The following is a 16,147-nucleotide window of genomic DNA, read 5'->3' as shown; positions in this document are numbered from 1 at the left end:
GAAACCGCAGCGACCTGGTGCTGGAGGAACGGAATTGGGTCCAGAGGGAAGTTGACAGACCGATGCGGTGGGAGTTGGTTAAAGGGGTAACTGGCTCTCGGAAGAAATGGATCAACGGGGGCACTGATCCAAGACTTGGGTGCCGAGGAGAAACTGAGTGGCTGATTGCTTGCTTGGGTCGTTAATGCTAACGAGCAATCGATCGGCCCCCTGCCCCGGGGTAATGGATCGACTGGTGGGAGAAGCAGGCCTCAGGGGAAATTGATTGGCCGGTGGCCACAGGTCAGGAAGAGAGAAGGGGGGAGAAATTGAGCCGAGATCTGGGGCTGGAGACGCTCTTGGTCGGATAATCGGGGCTTGCCGGGAAGCAGGACCGATTGGCGGAGGGGTGCCCCACCCCCGGGCGATATTGACCGGAAGATGGAATTGATCAGCTGACTGGAGAGTCGGTGCCCAGGGCGTGACACTGATCAGAGGAAAGTGACTCATTGACTGGGAAATTGGTCGGGTTCAGGGAGAACAGGGGGTCAGGAGGGCTTGGCCGGGTGGGTGATTTGCCCGGGGGTCCATTGAAATTGATCCGAAAAACTGACTGTGGCCAGCTGATCGGGAGTCACTGATCGGCCGGTGAGAGGGGAGACCCGCCGGCCCATCGGAGACCCCTGCGGGGAGACGACTGAGCCGAGTTTCTCTCGCCCTCCGCGGGGATCGGTCGGTCTCTGCGCCTGGCGTGGGGATTGCCCTGACTGGGGCAGGGGCAAGCTCCCAGCCATGGCGGGTCCCTCCTCCTTCGGCAGATACACCCACGCCATCGTCCGCAGCGTCCCGGACTCGCTGGCCGCCCAGCTGGACGGGGACGGGGCGGAGCCGGTGGACCTGGCCAAGGCGCACCGGCAGTACGGGGTCTACACCGGCATCCTGCGGCAGAAGCTGGGGCTGCAGGTGATCGAGCTGGCGGCGGACGAGGGGCTGCCCTGCTCGGTGCTGGTGGAGGACGCGGCCGTGATACAGGGCGATACGGCGCTCGTCGCCCGGCCCTGGGAGCCGGCGCGGCGCGGAGAGGTAACCAGGACGCCTGGGTTCCTTCCCCGGCTCTGGGAGGGGAGTGGGGGCTGGTGGGTGAGAGTGGGGGGGTTGGGAGCCAGGACTCCTGGGTTCTCTCCCCGGCTCTGGGAGGGGGGGAGTGGGTTAGGGGGGGGGGGGGAGGGGGGACCTGGGTTCTCCCGGCTCTCTGGGAGGAGTGAGTGCTGGTGGGTGCGTGTGGGTGTGTGGGGGGCAGGGGGGTTGGGAGCCAGGACTCCTGGGTTCTCTCCCCGGCTCTGGGAGGGGAGTGGGTCTAGCAGTGCCAGTGCTCGGCTCGTTAACCCGTCAATTATTGTAGCGGGAGTGGGGTGGAGGCTAATTCTCCATCTGCTTCCTCCAGGGAGGCCCTGGGACTCGTCTTCCCCCCTCTCCCCGCCCCCTTCCCCACTCCACTGGGGTCTGGAGAGGAGAGTTGGTCACCTGACCCGAGTTGCCGAGGCAACTGCTCATTCCAGCATGACCTCATTGGTGATGCAAACCCCTCCCTTACGCCTCCAGAGACCTTTCGGGAACCCCCCCCCCCCCGCCCCTCCTCAGCCTGTCCCTGCCCTGGGGCCGGATGGGAGCCGGCGCCCCCTAGAGGGGAAAGGCCCCTGCCCCATTCCCTGCCCCCCAGAGCCAGCCAGTCCCTGCCCTGGGGCCGGGTGGGAGCTGGCGCCCCCTAGAGGGGACAGGCCCCTGCCCCATTCCCTGCCCCCTTGAGCCAGCCAGTCCTTGCCCTGAGGCCGGGTGGGAGCCGGCGCCCCCTAGAGGGGACAGGCCTCTGCCCCATTCCCTGCCCCCCTGAGCCAGCCGGTCCCCACCCTGGGGCCGGGTGGGAGCCGGCGCCCCCTAGAGGGGACAGGCCTCTGTCCCATTCCCCACCCCCCTGAGCCAGCCAGTCCCCGCCCTGGAGCCGGATGGGAGCTGGCGCCCCCTAGAGGGGACAGGCCCCTGCCCCATTCCCTGCCCCCTTGAGCCAGCCAGTCCCTGCCCTGAGGCTGGGTGGGAGCCGGCGCCCCTAGAGGGGGACAGGCCCCATATCTCGTTTCCCACCCTCCGGAGCCCAGCCCGTGTTGCTGAACCTTGCCGGGTAGTAGTAACTCTGGAGGGGGGAGCTGAATGCCGGGGGATGAGGGTGCACACAGGCGGGGTAGGTCGGGGACGTGGAAGAGGGATGTTGACTTTCTGAACCCCCACAATCTCTGATTGGTGTTGGGTGCAGGCCGCTGAAGCCTGCCTAGAAGTAGTGAAGTTGGAGGCCTGGGTTGGGAGCCGTGTGGGGGGGTGTGTGTGTGTCAAAGGGCCTGTGTTGCTGGGGCTGGTTGAGTAGGGTGAGCGTGTCAGCTGGGGTTAACGGGGAGGGGGTGTTGGCAGCCATTTCTGGACCCTCATCATCTCTTCTTGAGGTTGGCTGTAGGCCGCTGAAGCCTGCCTTGTAGTAGTGGTGCCAGAGGCCTGGATTGGGAGCCATTGGAGGGGGTCAAAGAGCCCATGTTGGCAGGGTTGGCTGGGGAGGACAAGGGTGTCAGCTGGGGGGGCACCGGCAAGGGGGTGTGGTGGCCATTTCAGAACCCTCCCAATCTCTCTCTCCTTGGGTGTAGGCCGTGAAGCCTGTCTGGTAGTTCATCTCATGGGGTTGCTAAGGGATGGGCCAGTGTAGAGCGGGGAGTGTAGGGGAATCCCCTGCAAGAGTTAATCTCTGTTGTTCGGGGTGGGGGGCCCGATCCAGATCAGCAGCATCAAGAGGGTCCTGGAGGAACTGAAGATGCGGGTGGTGGAGGTGACGGACGATGGGGCGACCTTGGACGGCAGCGACGTGCTGTTCACAGGTGAGTGCCCCAGCCCTGGCGGCGACGGGACAAGCAGCCATGGCTTGAACTCTGGGTGTGAACCAGCAGGGGGCGGTGTGGAGCAAACTGCCTTCCTGTAACCCCCTCGTCCTCATTCATTTCCCAGAGCTGGGGAGAGAACCCAGGAGTCCTGGCTCCCTGCCCTGCCCCCCTCCTGCCTCATTCTAAGGGCATTGGTCAATTCCCGACTGCACTGGGAGGTTGGTTAGGGGGTGGGGGGCAAGGGGAGGTGGGGCTGATGGGGCACCCGAGGGGCCAGCTCCAGCTTGGGTGCATCTGAGTGAAGCCAAAGCAATGGGAGCTAATTTGGCCATGGCATCTCGAGGGTTAATGAGCCTTGTCCCGCCCCTTCTTGTCTCCTTACAGGTCGAGAGTTCTTTGTGGGCATCTCCAAATGGACCAATCACCGAGGGGCGGAGGCGGTGGCGGATGCTTTTCGGGTGAGCTGAAATTTTGGCAGGGTCAGGGATCTAACCCAGGAGTCCTGGCTCCCACCCTGCAACTCTCCCTTTTCCCAGGGCTGCGGGTCAGGAGTGAGGGGCACTGGCAGAGCTGGGGGGCGGGGGCAGGGCTGGGCTAGCAGGGGCTGCGGGTCGGGAGTGAGGGGCACCGGCAGGGCTGGGCTAACGGGCTGCGGGTCGGGAGTGAGGGGCACCGGCAGAGCTGGGGGGCAGGGCTGGGCTGGCAGGGGCTGCGGGTCGGGAGTGAGGGGCACCGGCAGAGCTGGGGGGCAGGGCTGGGCTGGCAGGGGCTGTGGGTTGGGAGTGAGGGGCACCGGCAGAGCTGGGGGGCAGGGCTGGGCTGGCAGGGGCTGTGGGTTGGGAGTGAGGGGCACCGGCAGAGCTGGGGTCCATGCATGTGTTTTTCTCACCCTTCCCCGGGTGCCAGGATTTTGCTGTCTCCACGGTCCCCGTGACGGGCTCCTCCCATCTGAAGAGTTTCTGTAGCATGGCTGGGCCAGACACAATCGCCATCGGAAGCAGTGAGGCTGCCAAGAAAGCCATGAGGGTAACGGGCCTATACTGGGCTGGCTGGGCCCAGGGGGGCTGAGGTGTGGTGGCAGGTGTGGGATACCGGGCTGGGTGGGCCCATGGTGTTGAGGTGGGACGCTGGGCTGGGTGGGCCCAGTGGGCTGAGCGGTGGTGGGAGAGGTGGGATACCGGGCTGGGTGGGCCCGGGGGGCTGAGCGGTGGTGGTAGCGGTGGGATACCAGGCTGGGTGGGCCCATGGTGTTGAGGTGGTAGAGGTGGGATGCTGGGCTGGGTGGGCCCAGTGGGCTGCGCGGTGGGACACCGGGCTGGGTGGGCCTGGGGGGCTGAGTGGTGGTGGGAGCGGTGGGATACCGGGCTGGGTGGGCCCAGGGGCTGAGTGGTGGGATACCGGGCTGGGTGGGCCCAGGGGCTGAGTGGTGGGATACCGGGCTGGGCGGGTCCGGGGGGCTGAGCAGTGGTGGGAGCGGTGGGATACCGGGCTGGGCGGGCCCGGGGGGCTGAGCGGTGAGACACCGGGCTGGGTGGGCCCGGGGGGCTGAGCGGTGGTGGCAGAGGTGGGATACCGGGCTGGGTGGGCCCGGGGGGCTGAGCGGTGGTGGCAGAGGTGGGATACCGGGCTGGGTGGGCCCAGGGGGCTGAGTGGTGGGATACCGGGCTGGGTGGGCCCAGGGGGCTGAGTGGTGGGATACCGGGCTGGGCGGGCCCGGGGGGCTGAGCGGTGGTGGGAGCGGTGGGACACCGGGCTGGGCGGGCCCGGGGGGCTGAGCAGTGGTGGGAGCGGTGGGATACCGGGCTGGGTGGGCCCGGGGGGCTGAGCGGTGGTGGGAGCGGTGGGACACCAGGCTGGGTGGGCCCGGGGGGCTGAGCGGCGGTGGGAGTGGTGGGACACCGGGCTGGGTGGGCCCGGGGGGCTGAGCAGTGGTGGGAGAGGTGGGATACCGGGCTGGGTGGGCCCGGGGGGCTGAGCGGTGGTGGGATACCAGGCTGAGCGGCGGTGGCAGAGGTGGGATACCGGGCTGGGTGGGCCCGGGGGGCTGAGCAGTGGTGGCAGAGGTGGGATACCGGGCTGGGTGGGCCCGGGGGGCTGAGCGGTGGTGTCAGCGGTGGGATACCGGGCTGGGCGGGCCCGGGGGGCTGAGCGGTGGTGTCAGCGGTGGGATACCGCGCGGGGTGGGCCCGGGGGCTGGGCGGTGGGGGGCCCGGGGGGACACCGGGCTGGGGGGGCCCGGGGGGCTGAGCCGTGGTGGGAACGGTGGGATACCGGGCTGGGTGGGCCCGGGGGGCTGAGCGGTGGTGGGAGCGGTGGGACACCGGGCTGGGTGGGCCCGGGGGGCTGAGCAGTGGGTGGCAGAGGTGGGATACCGGGCTGGGTGGGCCCGGGGGGCTGAGCGGTGGTGGCAGCGGTGGGATACCGGGCTGGGTGGGCCCGGGGGGCTGAGCGGTGGTGGCAGAGGTGGGATACCGGGCTGGGTGGGCCCAGGGGGCTCAGCGGTGGTGGCAGTGGTGGGATACCGGGCTGGGTGGGCCCAGGGGGCTGAGCGGTGGTGGCAGTGGTGGGATACCGGGCTGGGTGGGCCCGGGGGGCTGAGCGGTGGTGGCAGCGGTGGGATACCGGGCTGGGTGGGCTCAGGGCACTGATCTAAGGACTGCGTGGAGGAGGGGGGACACCAGGCCCTGCTCTCACCCCCGTCCCCCCGCCCCAGAGCATGGAGCAGCTGACCGATCACCACTACGACACGCTGACGGTGCCGGACGACCCCGCCGGGAACTGCGTTTACGTGCGCCTGGGGCCCAAGGGCAGCGCCCTGCTCCACCGCAGCCCCGAGGAGTTTCCCAACAGCCTGCAGGTGAGGGGGCGGAGCTCGGGCGCTGGGGGCGGGGCCCAGAAGTGGATGGGCGGGGCATGGGTGACCTGGAATTTGGAGACCTGGGGGCGGAGTTTGGGATAGGAGGGCAGGGACTGGGGAGCTGTGGGTAGGGCTAGGAGCGGGTGAGTGGGGCATAGGGGATGGGTGGTGTGGAGTGAATGGGGGCAGGGCTTTCAGATCTGGAGGCGGGGTTTGCGATAGGAGGGCGGGGCTAGGAGTGGGTGGGGCTGTCAATGCAAAGGGCGTGGCATGGAAATGGCTCCTCCTTACCCACAATGCCTTGCTGACCCGTGTGTCTCCCCGCAGCCATTCCAGAAGCTGCCCGACCTCACCCTGATCCCTGCCGCCTGCAGCGAGGTGGCCAAGCTGGGGGGGACCCTCAGCTCCTGCTCCCTTCTCATCAACAAGAAGCTCGACCGCTAGTGCCTCCGGCCCCCCCAGCTACGGGGGGGAGCCTCTGACCCCCCCATCCTACCCAGCCCATGCCCTGTACCCCCAAACCTCAGGGTGCCCCTGAACTTGCCCATCTGGGAAGTGATCACCCTTCCCCCTATTGCCTCCCCCACCTGCCTGGAAAGTGGGGGTCCCCCAAGCCCCCAGAAGCCTCCCCTGAGACCCAGCCTGGGGGGCATATTTGGAACCTACCACATCATGTGGACCCTGAAAATAATGGGGTCCTGCCTTCTTGGGAGGTGGAGAGCAGGGGGTCTCCATTAGCAGGAGAGGGTGGAAGCCCATTGGATGGGGCCCCCCAAATTGTTGGGGGTCCCTTTGTTCCTTCTCCAGGAGCAACGGCGGGTGGGACCCATCTATACTTAGTGGGTGGCCTGGGGAGGGAGGTGTTACATCCCCATATGGGGGTTTGGGGAACCCAGCTATGTCCCGCTGGGATAGTGGAGGGTTTGGGGGACCCTGATTTATCATGCCATGGGGGGGGGTAGGTGTAGGGGACACCGGCATGTTATACCATGCAATGGGACCCCAATATTGAAGCCACGGCATTGGAGAAGCCCCGATACCTGAGAGCCCTGAATTAGGGGGGACCTTTCACTGTGGGTAGGATCTTCCAGCCCCCCTCCGCCATTCATCCACTAATCTATGGTGCTGGTGTTTTGGGGGTAACCCCTCTCACCCCCTTGAAACACAACGCTCTCCCCACTGCCACACCCCAATAGCACCACCCCTTCCCCCGTTAGCTGTAGCAACTGTGGGTCCTTGGGGCTGATGGTTGGTGTCAGCAGTGGGATACCAGGCTGGCTAGGCCTGCTGTGGGGCAGCTGGGGATCCCAGACCTCTAGCTATGTAAGGGTGACTGCCCCCCAAAGACAGGGGTGCCTTGTGTGTGTTAGAGTAGTTAGGGGGGCTCCTAGGAGCCCCTGGTGATGTGGAGTAGGAGCGCCCCCTAGGGCAGAGCCAGGGTGTTGATCCAGAGGGAGGGGGTGTTTAGCTTCTCACTGCCTCTGAGATCTTTGACACAATAAAGAATTGAACCAATTTAGCTCCGAGTCATGTCTCAATTAGGGGGGGACCTGTACCCCCCTGCTTACCCCCTGAGCCAGCCAGTGCCCCCACCCGGAGCCAGCATCCCCTAGAGGGGAAACCTCACACTTCACTTTCAATTCTCTCCATTGGACCCACTTTAATTTTTGGGAGGGGGGTGCAAAATGCCGACCCCCCCAGAGCAGCTGCTGTGATCCATAAATAGATTTAATGTCAACTAAATAAATAAGAGTTTAATTCAGTTACAAATATTTTCCCTCTTAAATAGTCCAGTCTGCTTTGGCGTATTGAAAACAAAAACGCCCCGTTTCTGGCCGTCCCTGACCAGCGGGATCATCCGACTCCTGAAAAGCCCAGAGCTGCTTGGCACGTTGCTGCTGAGGTCGCGTTCGGTATGACTTTGTGTAGGGTCTACAAAAATAAGAGCTGGTCAACAACCCCCCCCAGGAACAGCCGTGCAGCTGCTCTCTGAGGTGTGGGGGGAACTGCAGGCACTGAAGGCGAGCTCCATACTGTTGGGGGGGGGGGGGCGGCTTTGTATATCCCCATAGCTGACCCTCCCTGTGTGAGGGAGACCTTGGGTGGGGGCCACCAGCTGGAGGATCATCCTACATCTCCCTCCACTGTCAGAACAGCTGCCAAGATGGCTGCCATAACAGTTCTCATGGTCAGCCATCTTGGACGACACTTAAGGGTCTCCCTCCACCTTCGTCTCTTCCAAGATGGCTGCCCCGAGGGCTCACCCTCCATTATTCGTGGCCACTGTCTCGGACTAAGCTTTCAAAGGAGGCAGAACCTATTCATGAGTGGCCGTCTGGGAAGAGACTTCAGGGTCATCTTGTCTTGAAAACCTCTTCCATGGTGGTTACCAAGAAGGGTCAACCTCCATTTTTCATGGCCAGCTTCTTAGATGAAGCCATGGGAGGGGAAGTGAGGTCTTGGTGGCCATCTTGGGCAAAGGCTTGGTGGGGGAGAGGCGTTGTGGGCAACCGTCTTGGGTGAAGGCCTGGTGGGGGGAGATGCGTTGTGGGTGGCCATCTTGGGTGAAGGCTTGGCAGGGGAGAGGCGGTGTGGGCAGCCATCTTGGGTGAAGGCTTGGCATGGGAGAGGCGGTGCAGGCAGCCATCTTGAAAGACGCCAACCCGGGAGTCCAAGCTGTCGGCTATGTCTCTAGGCCCGAGTGAGGCCCAGGCCCGTGGGCCGCAGACGAACTGCCCCACCCTAGAGGTTGGTGTCGCCGATCAGGGCCTTGAAGGCTAAGGTGTCCTCGTGGATGTAGGTGGCTTCCAGGGCGTGGAGCTGGCACAGGGGGAAGAATTCGGGGACGCCGCTGGCTATGTTGCAGTTGCTCACGGGCCGCTGGAAGGAAGAGGAGGCTTCCGACGGGCGGAAAGAGCTCGAGACGTGACGCTCGCCGACTTGATCCAGGAGCGTGAAGGTGACCTGGGGAGCGGATTGAAAGGATTAAAGGTTGTTAGAGGGCCGTGGGGCTGGATGGGAGCCAGCGCCCCCTATAGGCCCCGTGTCCCATGCCCCTCTCACCTTGTGATGGAAAGGCCATTTGAGCCAGCAATCGTATTCACCCCTCATCAGCACCAAGAAGAGGGAGATGTGCGTCCCGGCCCCGGTGCCGTCCCCATTGAGGTAAACCTTGAGGCAGAGTTTGTAGCCGTAGCGGCTGGTGTAAAAGGCTGATGGAGGCAGAGAGAGAGAGATGACTGATATCTGCCTCTCCCACTGACAAACGTGTGGAACTCCCTGCCCCATGATATTACCACACCAAGCTATTTCACAGGAGACGATTGCGTGGTGGGGGAATTTCTGCTTCCCTCCCCCATGTTCCACTAAGTGCACTGACCTGGGGACACTGTTAATGTGTGGGACTCCAGGCCCCATGACATTGTTGTGCCGAGGGCTATTCCAGGCTGACTGACACATCACAGGGGATTTATTACTTCCCACTACTGTTGCCTGGTTGTCTGCCGTAAAGCTAATGACTTTGAATAGTGTTCACCTGTGGAACTCCCTGCCACTAGATTTCACCATGCCCAAAGTGTTCTGGGGGATAATACCCACTGAGGTGCATTATGTGGGATTTATGCTATATTCTGCCCACTGTTAACCTCTGGAACTCCCCACAACAGGAAATCATTGTGCTGAGGACATTCCAGTTGTGGGGCTTTGCTGTCTGGTGAGGGGCATTATAGGGTCACAGACCTCAACATGGCCATCTGGTCTTGGTGTTTTGCCTGCAGGACTGTCTGCTACTGGATTTTTAGGTATCTAAAATATTCCCAGAAGGCATGTTGCCTCCACGGAGAGCATTGCGGGGGATTTCTGAACATCCTCTGCTGTTTTCCTTGCTGTAGGCTCGTGTTAACCTGCAGAACTCCCTGCTCCTGGATGTTAGCACAGCCAGGATATCCGCCATGGTGATGCATCCCTGTTGAGGTGCATTATGGGGGATTTGCTACCTCTTGCACCGACCCACACATGGTGTTGGGCTGCGGGAACTCTCTGCCACATGCTATTGCTGTGGCCAAGATGTGGTGCATGCTGGGGGATTTCCTTCTGCTCCCCGGCGATGGCACTCACGGGGAGAGTAGAGGGCAGGTGTCTGTCTGGAAAGGGCTTGCTGCATCTTGCGCCCTATGTCAGGGAGCCTCCAGAGAAACTGCCCGTTGTAGGAGGTCTGCTCCAGGGCCTCGACCCGGGCCCCCAGGTTGCTGATCATCACGTCCTTGAGGGCCAGGAGCGTGTCCTGCTGGGCCACCTGGAAGGAAGGGGACGGAGAAGTTGGTGGGAGTTGAGGTCTGGGGTCCAGTCGATGGCTGGGATGCTCATGGGCAGGGTGAAATATACCACAAGGGAGGAGATAGGACAACGGGGCTAAGGTCATGGGTCAAGTGTCAAATGTGAGGTCAAGGTTCAGGTTTCATAGGCCCAAGCTGACCCATGGGGGAGCAGGTGCAAGGTGGTGGCCAATAGGGGGCGTTGTAGGGCAACTCGGAAAGGTCTTTGGTCTAGTTTTGGACCCTGGATTGAATGGGAGGGGTCAGAGGTCAAAGTTGAGAGCACATGGGCCAACCATGGGTCCAATGCAAGGGGGTCAAAGGTCAGAACTCACAGGTCACCGTGAAGTCACAGGTCAACTCTGAAAGCTCTTGGGGCAACCATGGGACCAATGTAAGGGATCAGAAGTCAAAGTCGAGAGCAGTGGGGTCATAGGTCAACCCCAAAAGTTCATAGCTAAACCATGGGGCTGGAGGCTGAATCTGAGGGCTCATGACGCAAACGTCAAATCCTTGGTCCAAGCCGGGGTCATAGGTCAACTCTGGGAGCAGGGGCCAAATGGGAGAGGTCAGAGGTCAATGGTGATCTAGCAAGGGGGGTTCTGACCCCCCCTTCCAGCTGGGGGGCGAGCGCTGACCTTCTCCTCCAGGTACAGGATTCGGGCCATGGCTTCCCCCAGCACGTTGGCCGAGCCCCCGTTGGCCGAGCCTCTGGCCCCCTCGCGCCGGCCCATCTCCCGGCTCAGCACCGTCACGATGTTCTGCAAGGTCTTCTGCTGCGCCTCCACCTCGTCCAGCCGCTGGTCCAGCCGCCCCCGGGGCTCCTGCGGCCCCTGCACCACCTCCACCACGAGGCGCCGGCGGGACGGGGCCGCCAGGGCCTCGCCCTCCTCCACCATCCCAACCTGCGGATGGCGCACCTGGTACGGGCGAGAGGAGAGAGCTGAGCCCACGGGCCCCCCAGTCCCGCCGTGGGGCCAGCCCTGCCTGCCCGGGGAAAGCGCCCCCTGCTGAGCCTCCCGCCCTGCCCCACAGCGCCCCTGGAAATACTCGTCCCCACATCTCCATCCGCCTCGTGCTAGGACAGTGCTTTGACGGGGGGACTAGCTTTTGTCTGAGCACTAGAGCCACGTATCCTTCCGCCTGCCCGCGGACGTACCCGCCCGTGGCAGCTCAGGACGCCGTACGGCCAAGAAACCAGCAACTCCGGGGACAGGGTGGGGAGCGTCTGGGGGGGGCCAAGCCCCGGGAGTGGGGTGGGGGGAATGGTTAGGGGGCTCCAAGGTGCCCCCTAGAGGGGACAGGCCCCATCTCCCGCCCCCCTGAGCCAGGCTGGGGAGATGGGGCGCGGCTGGGGTTGAATTTGGAATCATCGCCCCCCCAGATCGACGTACCCGGTCCAGGTCGTTGAGCAGCTGCTTTCCCTGGTCCTCCAAACACTGAAGACAGGACAGGATCCCGGCCCTGCAAAGCCCGGGAGAGGAAAGGTGTCAGGGTATCGGCACTGCCTGGCACGGGAGGGAGCCCCCTGCTGCCCCCGCAGCCCAGCCCCACTGCTGTCCCCCTGCCCCTCACCCTGCTGCCCCCTGCTGCCCCCGCAGCCCAGCCCCACTGCGGTCCCACGGCCCCTCACCCTGCTGCCCCCTGCTGCCCCCGCCGCCCAGCCCCTGCTGTCCCACTGCCCCGCCTGCTCCCGCAGCCCAGCACCCCTGGTGCCTCCTGCCCCGCTCCCTCCGGCCCCCGCAGCCCAGCCCCCCTGCTGTCCCCCTGCCCCTCTCCCTGCTGCCCGCTGCTGCCCCCGCAGCCCAGCCCCCCTGCGGTCCCCCCGCCGCTCCCCCGGCTGCCCCCAGCTGCCCGCGGAGCCCAGGCCCCCTGCTGTCCCCCTGCCCCTCACCCTGCTGCCCCCTGCTGCCCCCGCAGCCCAGCCCCCCTGCTGTCCCCCTGCCCCTCACCCGGCTGCCCCCTGCTGCCCCCGCAGCCCAGCCCCACTGCGGTCCCACGGCCCCGCCCTGCTCCCCACAGCCCAGCACCCCCTGGTGCCTCCTGCCCTGCTCCTCCTGCCCCAGCAGCCCAGCCCCACTGCTGTCCCCTGCCTTACCCTGCTGCCCCCGCCCTGCTCCCCACAGCCCAGCCCCTGCTGTCCCCTGCCCCTTACCCTGCTGCCCCTGCTGCCCCCGCAGCCCGGCCCCTGCTGTCCCCTGCCCCTGCTGCCCCCGCAGCCCAGCCCCACTGCTGTCCCACTGCCCCTCACCCTGCTGCCCCCGCAGCCCAGCCCCACTGCTGTCCCACTGCCCCCGCTCTGCTCCCCACAGCCCAGCACCCCCTGGTGCCTCCGGCCCCGCTCCCTCCTGCCCCCCGCAGCCCAGCCCCACTGCTGTCCCCTGCCCCTTACCCTGCTGCCCCGCAGCCCAGCCCCACTGCTGTCCCCTGCCCTTACCCTGCTGCCCCCTGCTGCCCCGCAGCCCGGCCCCTGCTGTCCCCTGCCCCTTACCCTGCTGCCCCCGCAGCCCAGCCCCACTGCTGTCCCACTGCCCTCACCCTGCTGCCCCTGCTGCCCCAGCCCAGCCCCACTGCTGTCCCACTGCCCCGCCCCTGCTCCCCACAGCCCAGCACCCCTGGTGCCTCCTGCCCCGCCTCCTGCCCCGCAGCCCAGCCCCACTGCTGTCCCCCTGCCCCTTACCCTGCTGCCCCCTGCTGCCCCCGCAGCCCAGCCCCACTGCTGTCCCCTGCCCCCCTGCTGCCCCCTGCTGCCCCCCCTGCCCCCTGCGCCCCCTGCTGCCCCCTCCGTTCCCTGCCCCCCAGCGCCCCCTGCTGCCCCCCAGCGCCCCCCACCTGCTGGAGTCCCGCTCGCACTCTTTGCAGACGTGGTGCCCGCAGTCCCTGCTGTGCCCCGGCTCCGTGAGCTGCTCGCACCAGTCGCACCGGGATCCCCCCTCGGAGGCTCCGGGCGCCCCCCCCAGGGACCCCTCCGGCTCCCCCTGCTGGGCGGGGCTGGGAGCCGAGAGCAGCTTGGCGCTGCCCCAGGGGCTGAAGATTATTGAGCTCATCTCGGTGGGGGGAGGGGATGCCTGCGGGGAGAAAGAGCCAGACAGGAAAGGGTTAAATGGTGCTGATTGGCTGACAGCCAGTGCGCCCTCCCCTGCTCAGAGCTGATTGGCTGATAGTCAGTGATCTATCCCATTCCGAGCTCTGATTGGCTGGGAGTGGGTCTGTCCCATTCCCTGAGTCTGATTGGCCAGGGGGCAGTGGTATCTCCCACTCCCCAGGCCTGATTGGCTCAGAGACAATGACGTCTCCCATTAACGCTATTCCTGTGCTGATTGGCTGAGCAGCGAGGGTCTAGACCCTCCTCCGCGCTCTGATTGGCTGGGAGGCTGGAACTTTTCCTGTCCATTCATTCAATCCCGGGTCCACGAGTCCCGAGTCCCCCTGGGGAATCCCCCGGGGGCCGCGGACGTTCCCGGAGAGACCCGCGGGGATCCCCCGCCCCCGTCCCCGCCGGGGCCTTTCCATTGGGGGCGCCCCCCAGCTGTGCCTCCACCCTCCCCCAGCCAGCCCCACAGATCCCCCCTCCCGCCATCCGTTCCCCACCCTCCCCCAGCCAGCCCCACAGATCCCCCCATCCGCCCCCGGCCCCACAGATCCCCCTCCCCACCCGTCCCCTGCCAGCCCCAGACCCCCATCCGCCCCCGGCCCACAGAGCCCCACAGAGCCCCCTCCCCACCATCCGTCCCCTCTCTCCCACTGCCAGCCTCAGACCCCAGCCGTCCCCAGCCCACCCAGCCAGAGATCCCCCTCCCAACCCCATCCGTCCCCTCTCCCCCCCAGCCAGCCCCAGACCCCCGATCTGTCCCCCAGGCCCCACAGACCCCTCATCCCCACCCTCCCGCCCCACAGACCCCATCTGTCCTCCTTCCCCTAGCCAACCCCAGACCCCCTCCCAGCCATCTCCTCCCCACCAGCCATCCCCAGACCCCGCATCCGTCCCCACCCTCCAGCCAGCCCCACAGACCCCTCCCACCAGCCACCCCCTCCGTCCCCCTCTCTCCCCTCCAGCCAGCCCCAGACCCACCCATCCGTCCCGCCTCGGCATCACAGAGCTCCCCACACTCCCGCCCCACAGACCCCCATCCTTCCCCTTCCCCAGCCAGTCCCACAGAGCCCCCATCCGTCCCCCAGCCAGCACCAGACCCCCACCCCTCCCCCAGCCCGCCCCAGCTCACCCTCTGCCCCCAGGCCCCCGATCCCGGCCCGGCCCCGCCCTGGGGTCGCTCACCGCCCGATCCAGCCCGTCCGTGTGTCTGGGGCCCCGGCCGCGTCCGTCTGGCTGCGCCCCGCGCCGGCCCGGGGACCCCCCGCCCGCCAGCCCCGCCCCCCGTGACGTGCCGGCCGCGCGCGGAAATTTCCCCCCCACCCGCAGGGAATTCCAGTGACGTCACCAGGAGCCCCCCCCCGGGACATGCCCCCCCCGCCAGCCGGGAAAGGAGCCCGAGCGGGGGTGGGGGGGAGGGGTGTAACTGTGTGTGTGTGTGTGTAACTCTGTGTGTGTGTGTGTGTGTGTCCGTCCCTGCTAGGTCTCTGTGTGTGTGTGTGTCCCTGCCGGCTCTGTGTGTGTGTGTGTGTCTGTCTGTCCCTGCTGCGTGTGTGTGTGTGTAACTCTGTGTGTGTGTGTGTGTGTGTGTGTCTGTTCCTGCCGACGCTGTGTGTGTGTGTGTCCCTGCCGGCTGTGTGTGTGTGTGTGTGTGTGTGTGTGTGTGTGTCCCTGCTCTGTGTGTGTGTGTGTGTGTGTGTGTGTCCCTGCTCTGTGTGTGTGTGTGTGTGTAACTCTGTGTGTGTGTGTGTGTGTGTCCCTGCTCTGTGTGTATGTGTGTGTGTGTGTGTCCCTGCGTGTGTGTGGGTGTCCCTGCTCTGTGTGTGTGTGTGTGTCCCTGCTCTGTGGGTGAGTGGGTCTAGCTCTGTGTGTGTGTGTGTCCCTGCTCTGTGTGTGTGTGTGTGTGTGTCCCTGCGTGTGTGTGTGTGTCCCTGCTCTGTGTGTATGTGTGTGTGTGTGTGTGTGTGTGTGTGTCCCTGCTGGCTCTGTGTGTGTGTGTGAGACTGGGTGTGTGTTTGTGTCCGTCCCTGCTGACTCTGTGTGTGTGTCTGTGTGTGTGCGTGTGTGTGTCCCTTCCTGGTCTGTGTGTGTGTGTGTGTCCCCCTGCCGGCTGTGTGTGTGTGTGTGTGTGTCTGTTCCTGCCGACGCTGTGTGTGTATGTGTGTCCCTGCTGGCTGTGTGTGTGTGTGTGTCTGTCTGTTCCTGCTGCGTGTGTGTGTGTGTGTGTCCATCCCTGCCACGTGTGTGTGTGTCCCTGCCGGGTGTGTGTGCATGTGTGTGTGTCCCCCTGCTGACTCTGTGTGTGTGTGTGTGTGTGTGTCCTTTCCGGGTCTATGTGTGTGTGTGTCTATCCCTGCCAGGTGTGTGTCCCTTCCAGGTGTGTGTGTGTGTCCCTGCCGGGTGTGTGTGCGTGCATGTGTGTGTCCTCCTGCCAGGTCCGTGTGTGTGTGTGTGTGTGTGTGTGTGTGTGTGTCCCTGCCGGCTCTGTGTGTGTGTGTGTGTCCCTGCCGGGTGTGTGTGTGTGTGTGTGTCCCTGCCGGCTCTGTGTTTTTGGGGAACCAGGACGCAGTGTCCAGCCTGTCTGACTCCCACCCCCGCCAGCCTGTGCTTGAACCAGAACGGAGCAGAGCAAAGACGTGGGGTGAGCAGCGAGGAGCGGGGGGCGGGGGGAACGACACACCTAGACCCCCCCCCCCGACCAGGGTGGCCGGTGAAGGCACCTGCACTAGCTCCGGGCTGGAGAGCAGAGAACCGCACTGAACTGTGGGGCCGGCCCGGGAGAGCTGGGCCCCACGGCGGCCTGGGAATCTCTGCTCCAGACGGCAACGGCCCCACCTCTGCCCGCGCCCGGCTGGGCGGGATCAGCCCTGTTCTAGCGACGGATCCGGACTGACCCCAAACTGCTGAGGCTGGGGGGGGGGGGCAGTGTGACTCCCTGGGAGAACCCCCCAGCGCCGAGCGCCAGCAGCTCCTGCTGTCCGGCCTGCAG

The 16,147-nt window shown here is 65.3% G+C and overlaps 2 protein-coding genes across 3 annotated transcripts; one reads left to right on the top strand and one right to left on the bottom strand.

Moving 5' to 3' along the window:
- LOC120392491 (N(G),N(G)-dimethylarginine dimethylaminohydrolase 1-like) lies at positions 1 to 7,273 on the top strand. 2 transcript variants are annotated; one of them, XM_039517284.1, is made up of 6 exons: positions 1 to 1,062; positions 2,795 to 2,894; positions 3,282 to 3,355; positions 3,804 to 3,923; positions 5,611 to 5,754; positions 6,082 to 7,273. In XM_039517284.1, exons 1-6 carry the CDS (start codon positions 772 to 774, stop codon positions 6,196 to 6,198), a joined length of 846 nt encoding a protein of 281 aa, XP_039373218.1. In that variant the 5' UTR covers positions 1 to 771; the 3' UTR covers positions 6,199 to 7,273. The 2 variants fall into 2 exon arrangements, with proteins under 2 accessions (XP_039373218.1, XP_039373220.1); XM_039517286.1 differs by lacking the exon at positions 1 to 1,062 and adding an exon at positions 2,061 to 2,215.
- Positions 7,274 to 7,346: 73 nt separating this feature from the next.
- LOC120392485 (TNF receptor-associated factor 2-like) lies at positions 7,347 to 14,430 on the bottom strand. The gene is made up of 7 exons (XM_039517268.1): positions 14,344 to 14,430; positions 12,900 to 13,135; positions 11,462 to 11,531; positions 10,706 to 10,987; positions 9,871 to 10,048; positions 8,818 to 8,966; positions 7,347 to 8,718 (listed from the first exon to the last, which is right to left on the bottom strand). Exons 2-7 carry the CDS (start codon positions 13,112 to 13,114, stop codon positions 8,497 to 8,499), a joined length of 1,116 nt encoding a protein of 371 aa, XP_039373202.1. The 5' UTR covers positions 13,115 to 13,135; positions 14,344 to 14,430; the 3' UTR covers positions 7,347 to 8,496.
- Positions 14,431 to 16,147: the final 1,717 nt, after the last annotated feature.

The sequence above is a fragment of the Mauremys reevesii genome, unplaced genomic scaffold, assembly GCF_016161935.1.
Source record: "Mauremys reevesii isolate NIE-2019 unplaced genomic scaffold, ASM1616193v1 Contig1, whole genome shotgun sequence".
Taxonomy (NCBI): Eukaryota; Metazoa; Chordata; order Testudines; family Geoemydidae; genus Mauremys; species Mauremys reevesii.
The sequence above is the reverse complement of the archived record's forward strand: the minus strand, read 5'-3'. Positions and strand labels throughout refer to the sequence as shown.

Bases quoted from the DNA above. Each gene is read 5' to 3' on its own strand.
- LOC120392491 (XM_039517284.1), top strand. From the start codon at position 772: ATGGCGGGTCCCTCCTCCTTCGGCAGATACACCCACGCCATCGTCCGC. The intron at 1,063-2,794 runs GTAACCAGGACG...GGCCCGATCCAG, and splicing joins AGCCGGCGCGGCGCGGAGAG to ATCAGCAGCATCAAGAGGGT. The intron at 5,755-6,081 runs GTGAGGGGGCGG...GTCTCCCCGCAG, and splicing joins AGTTTCCCAACAGCCTGCAG to CCATTCCAGAAGCTGCCCGA.
- LOC120392485 (XM_039517268.1), bottom strand. From the start codon at position 13,114: ATGAGCTCAATAATCTTCAGCCCCTGGGGCAGCGCCAAGCTGCTCTCG. The intron at 11,532-12,899 runs GTGGGGGGCGCT...CGGGCTTTGCAG, and splicing joins TGCGAGCGGGACTCCAGCAG to GGCCGGGATCCTGTCCTGTC. The intron at 10,988-11,461 runs GTACGTCGATCT...CGCCCGTACCAG, and splicing joins TGCTCAACGACCTGGACCGG to GTGCGCCATCCGCAGGTTGG.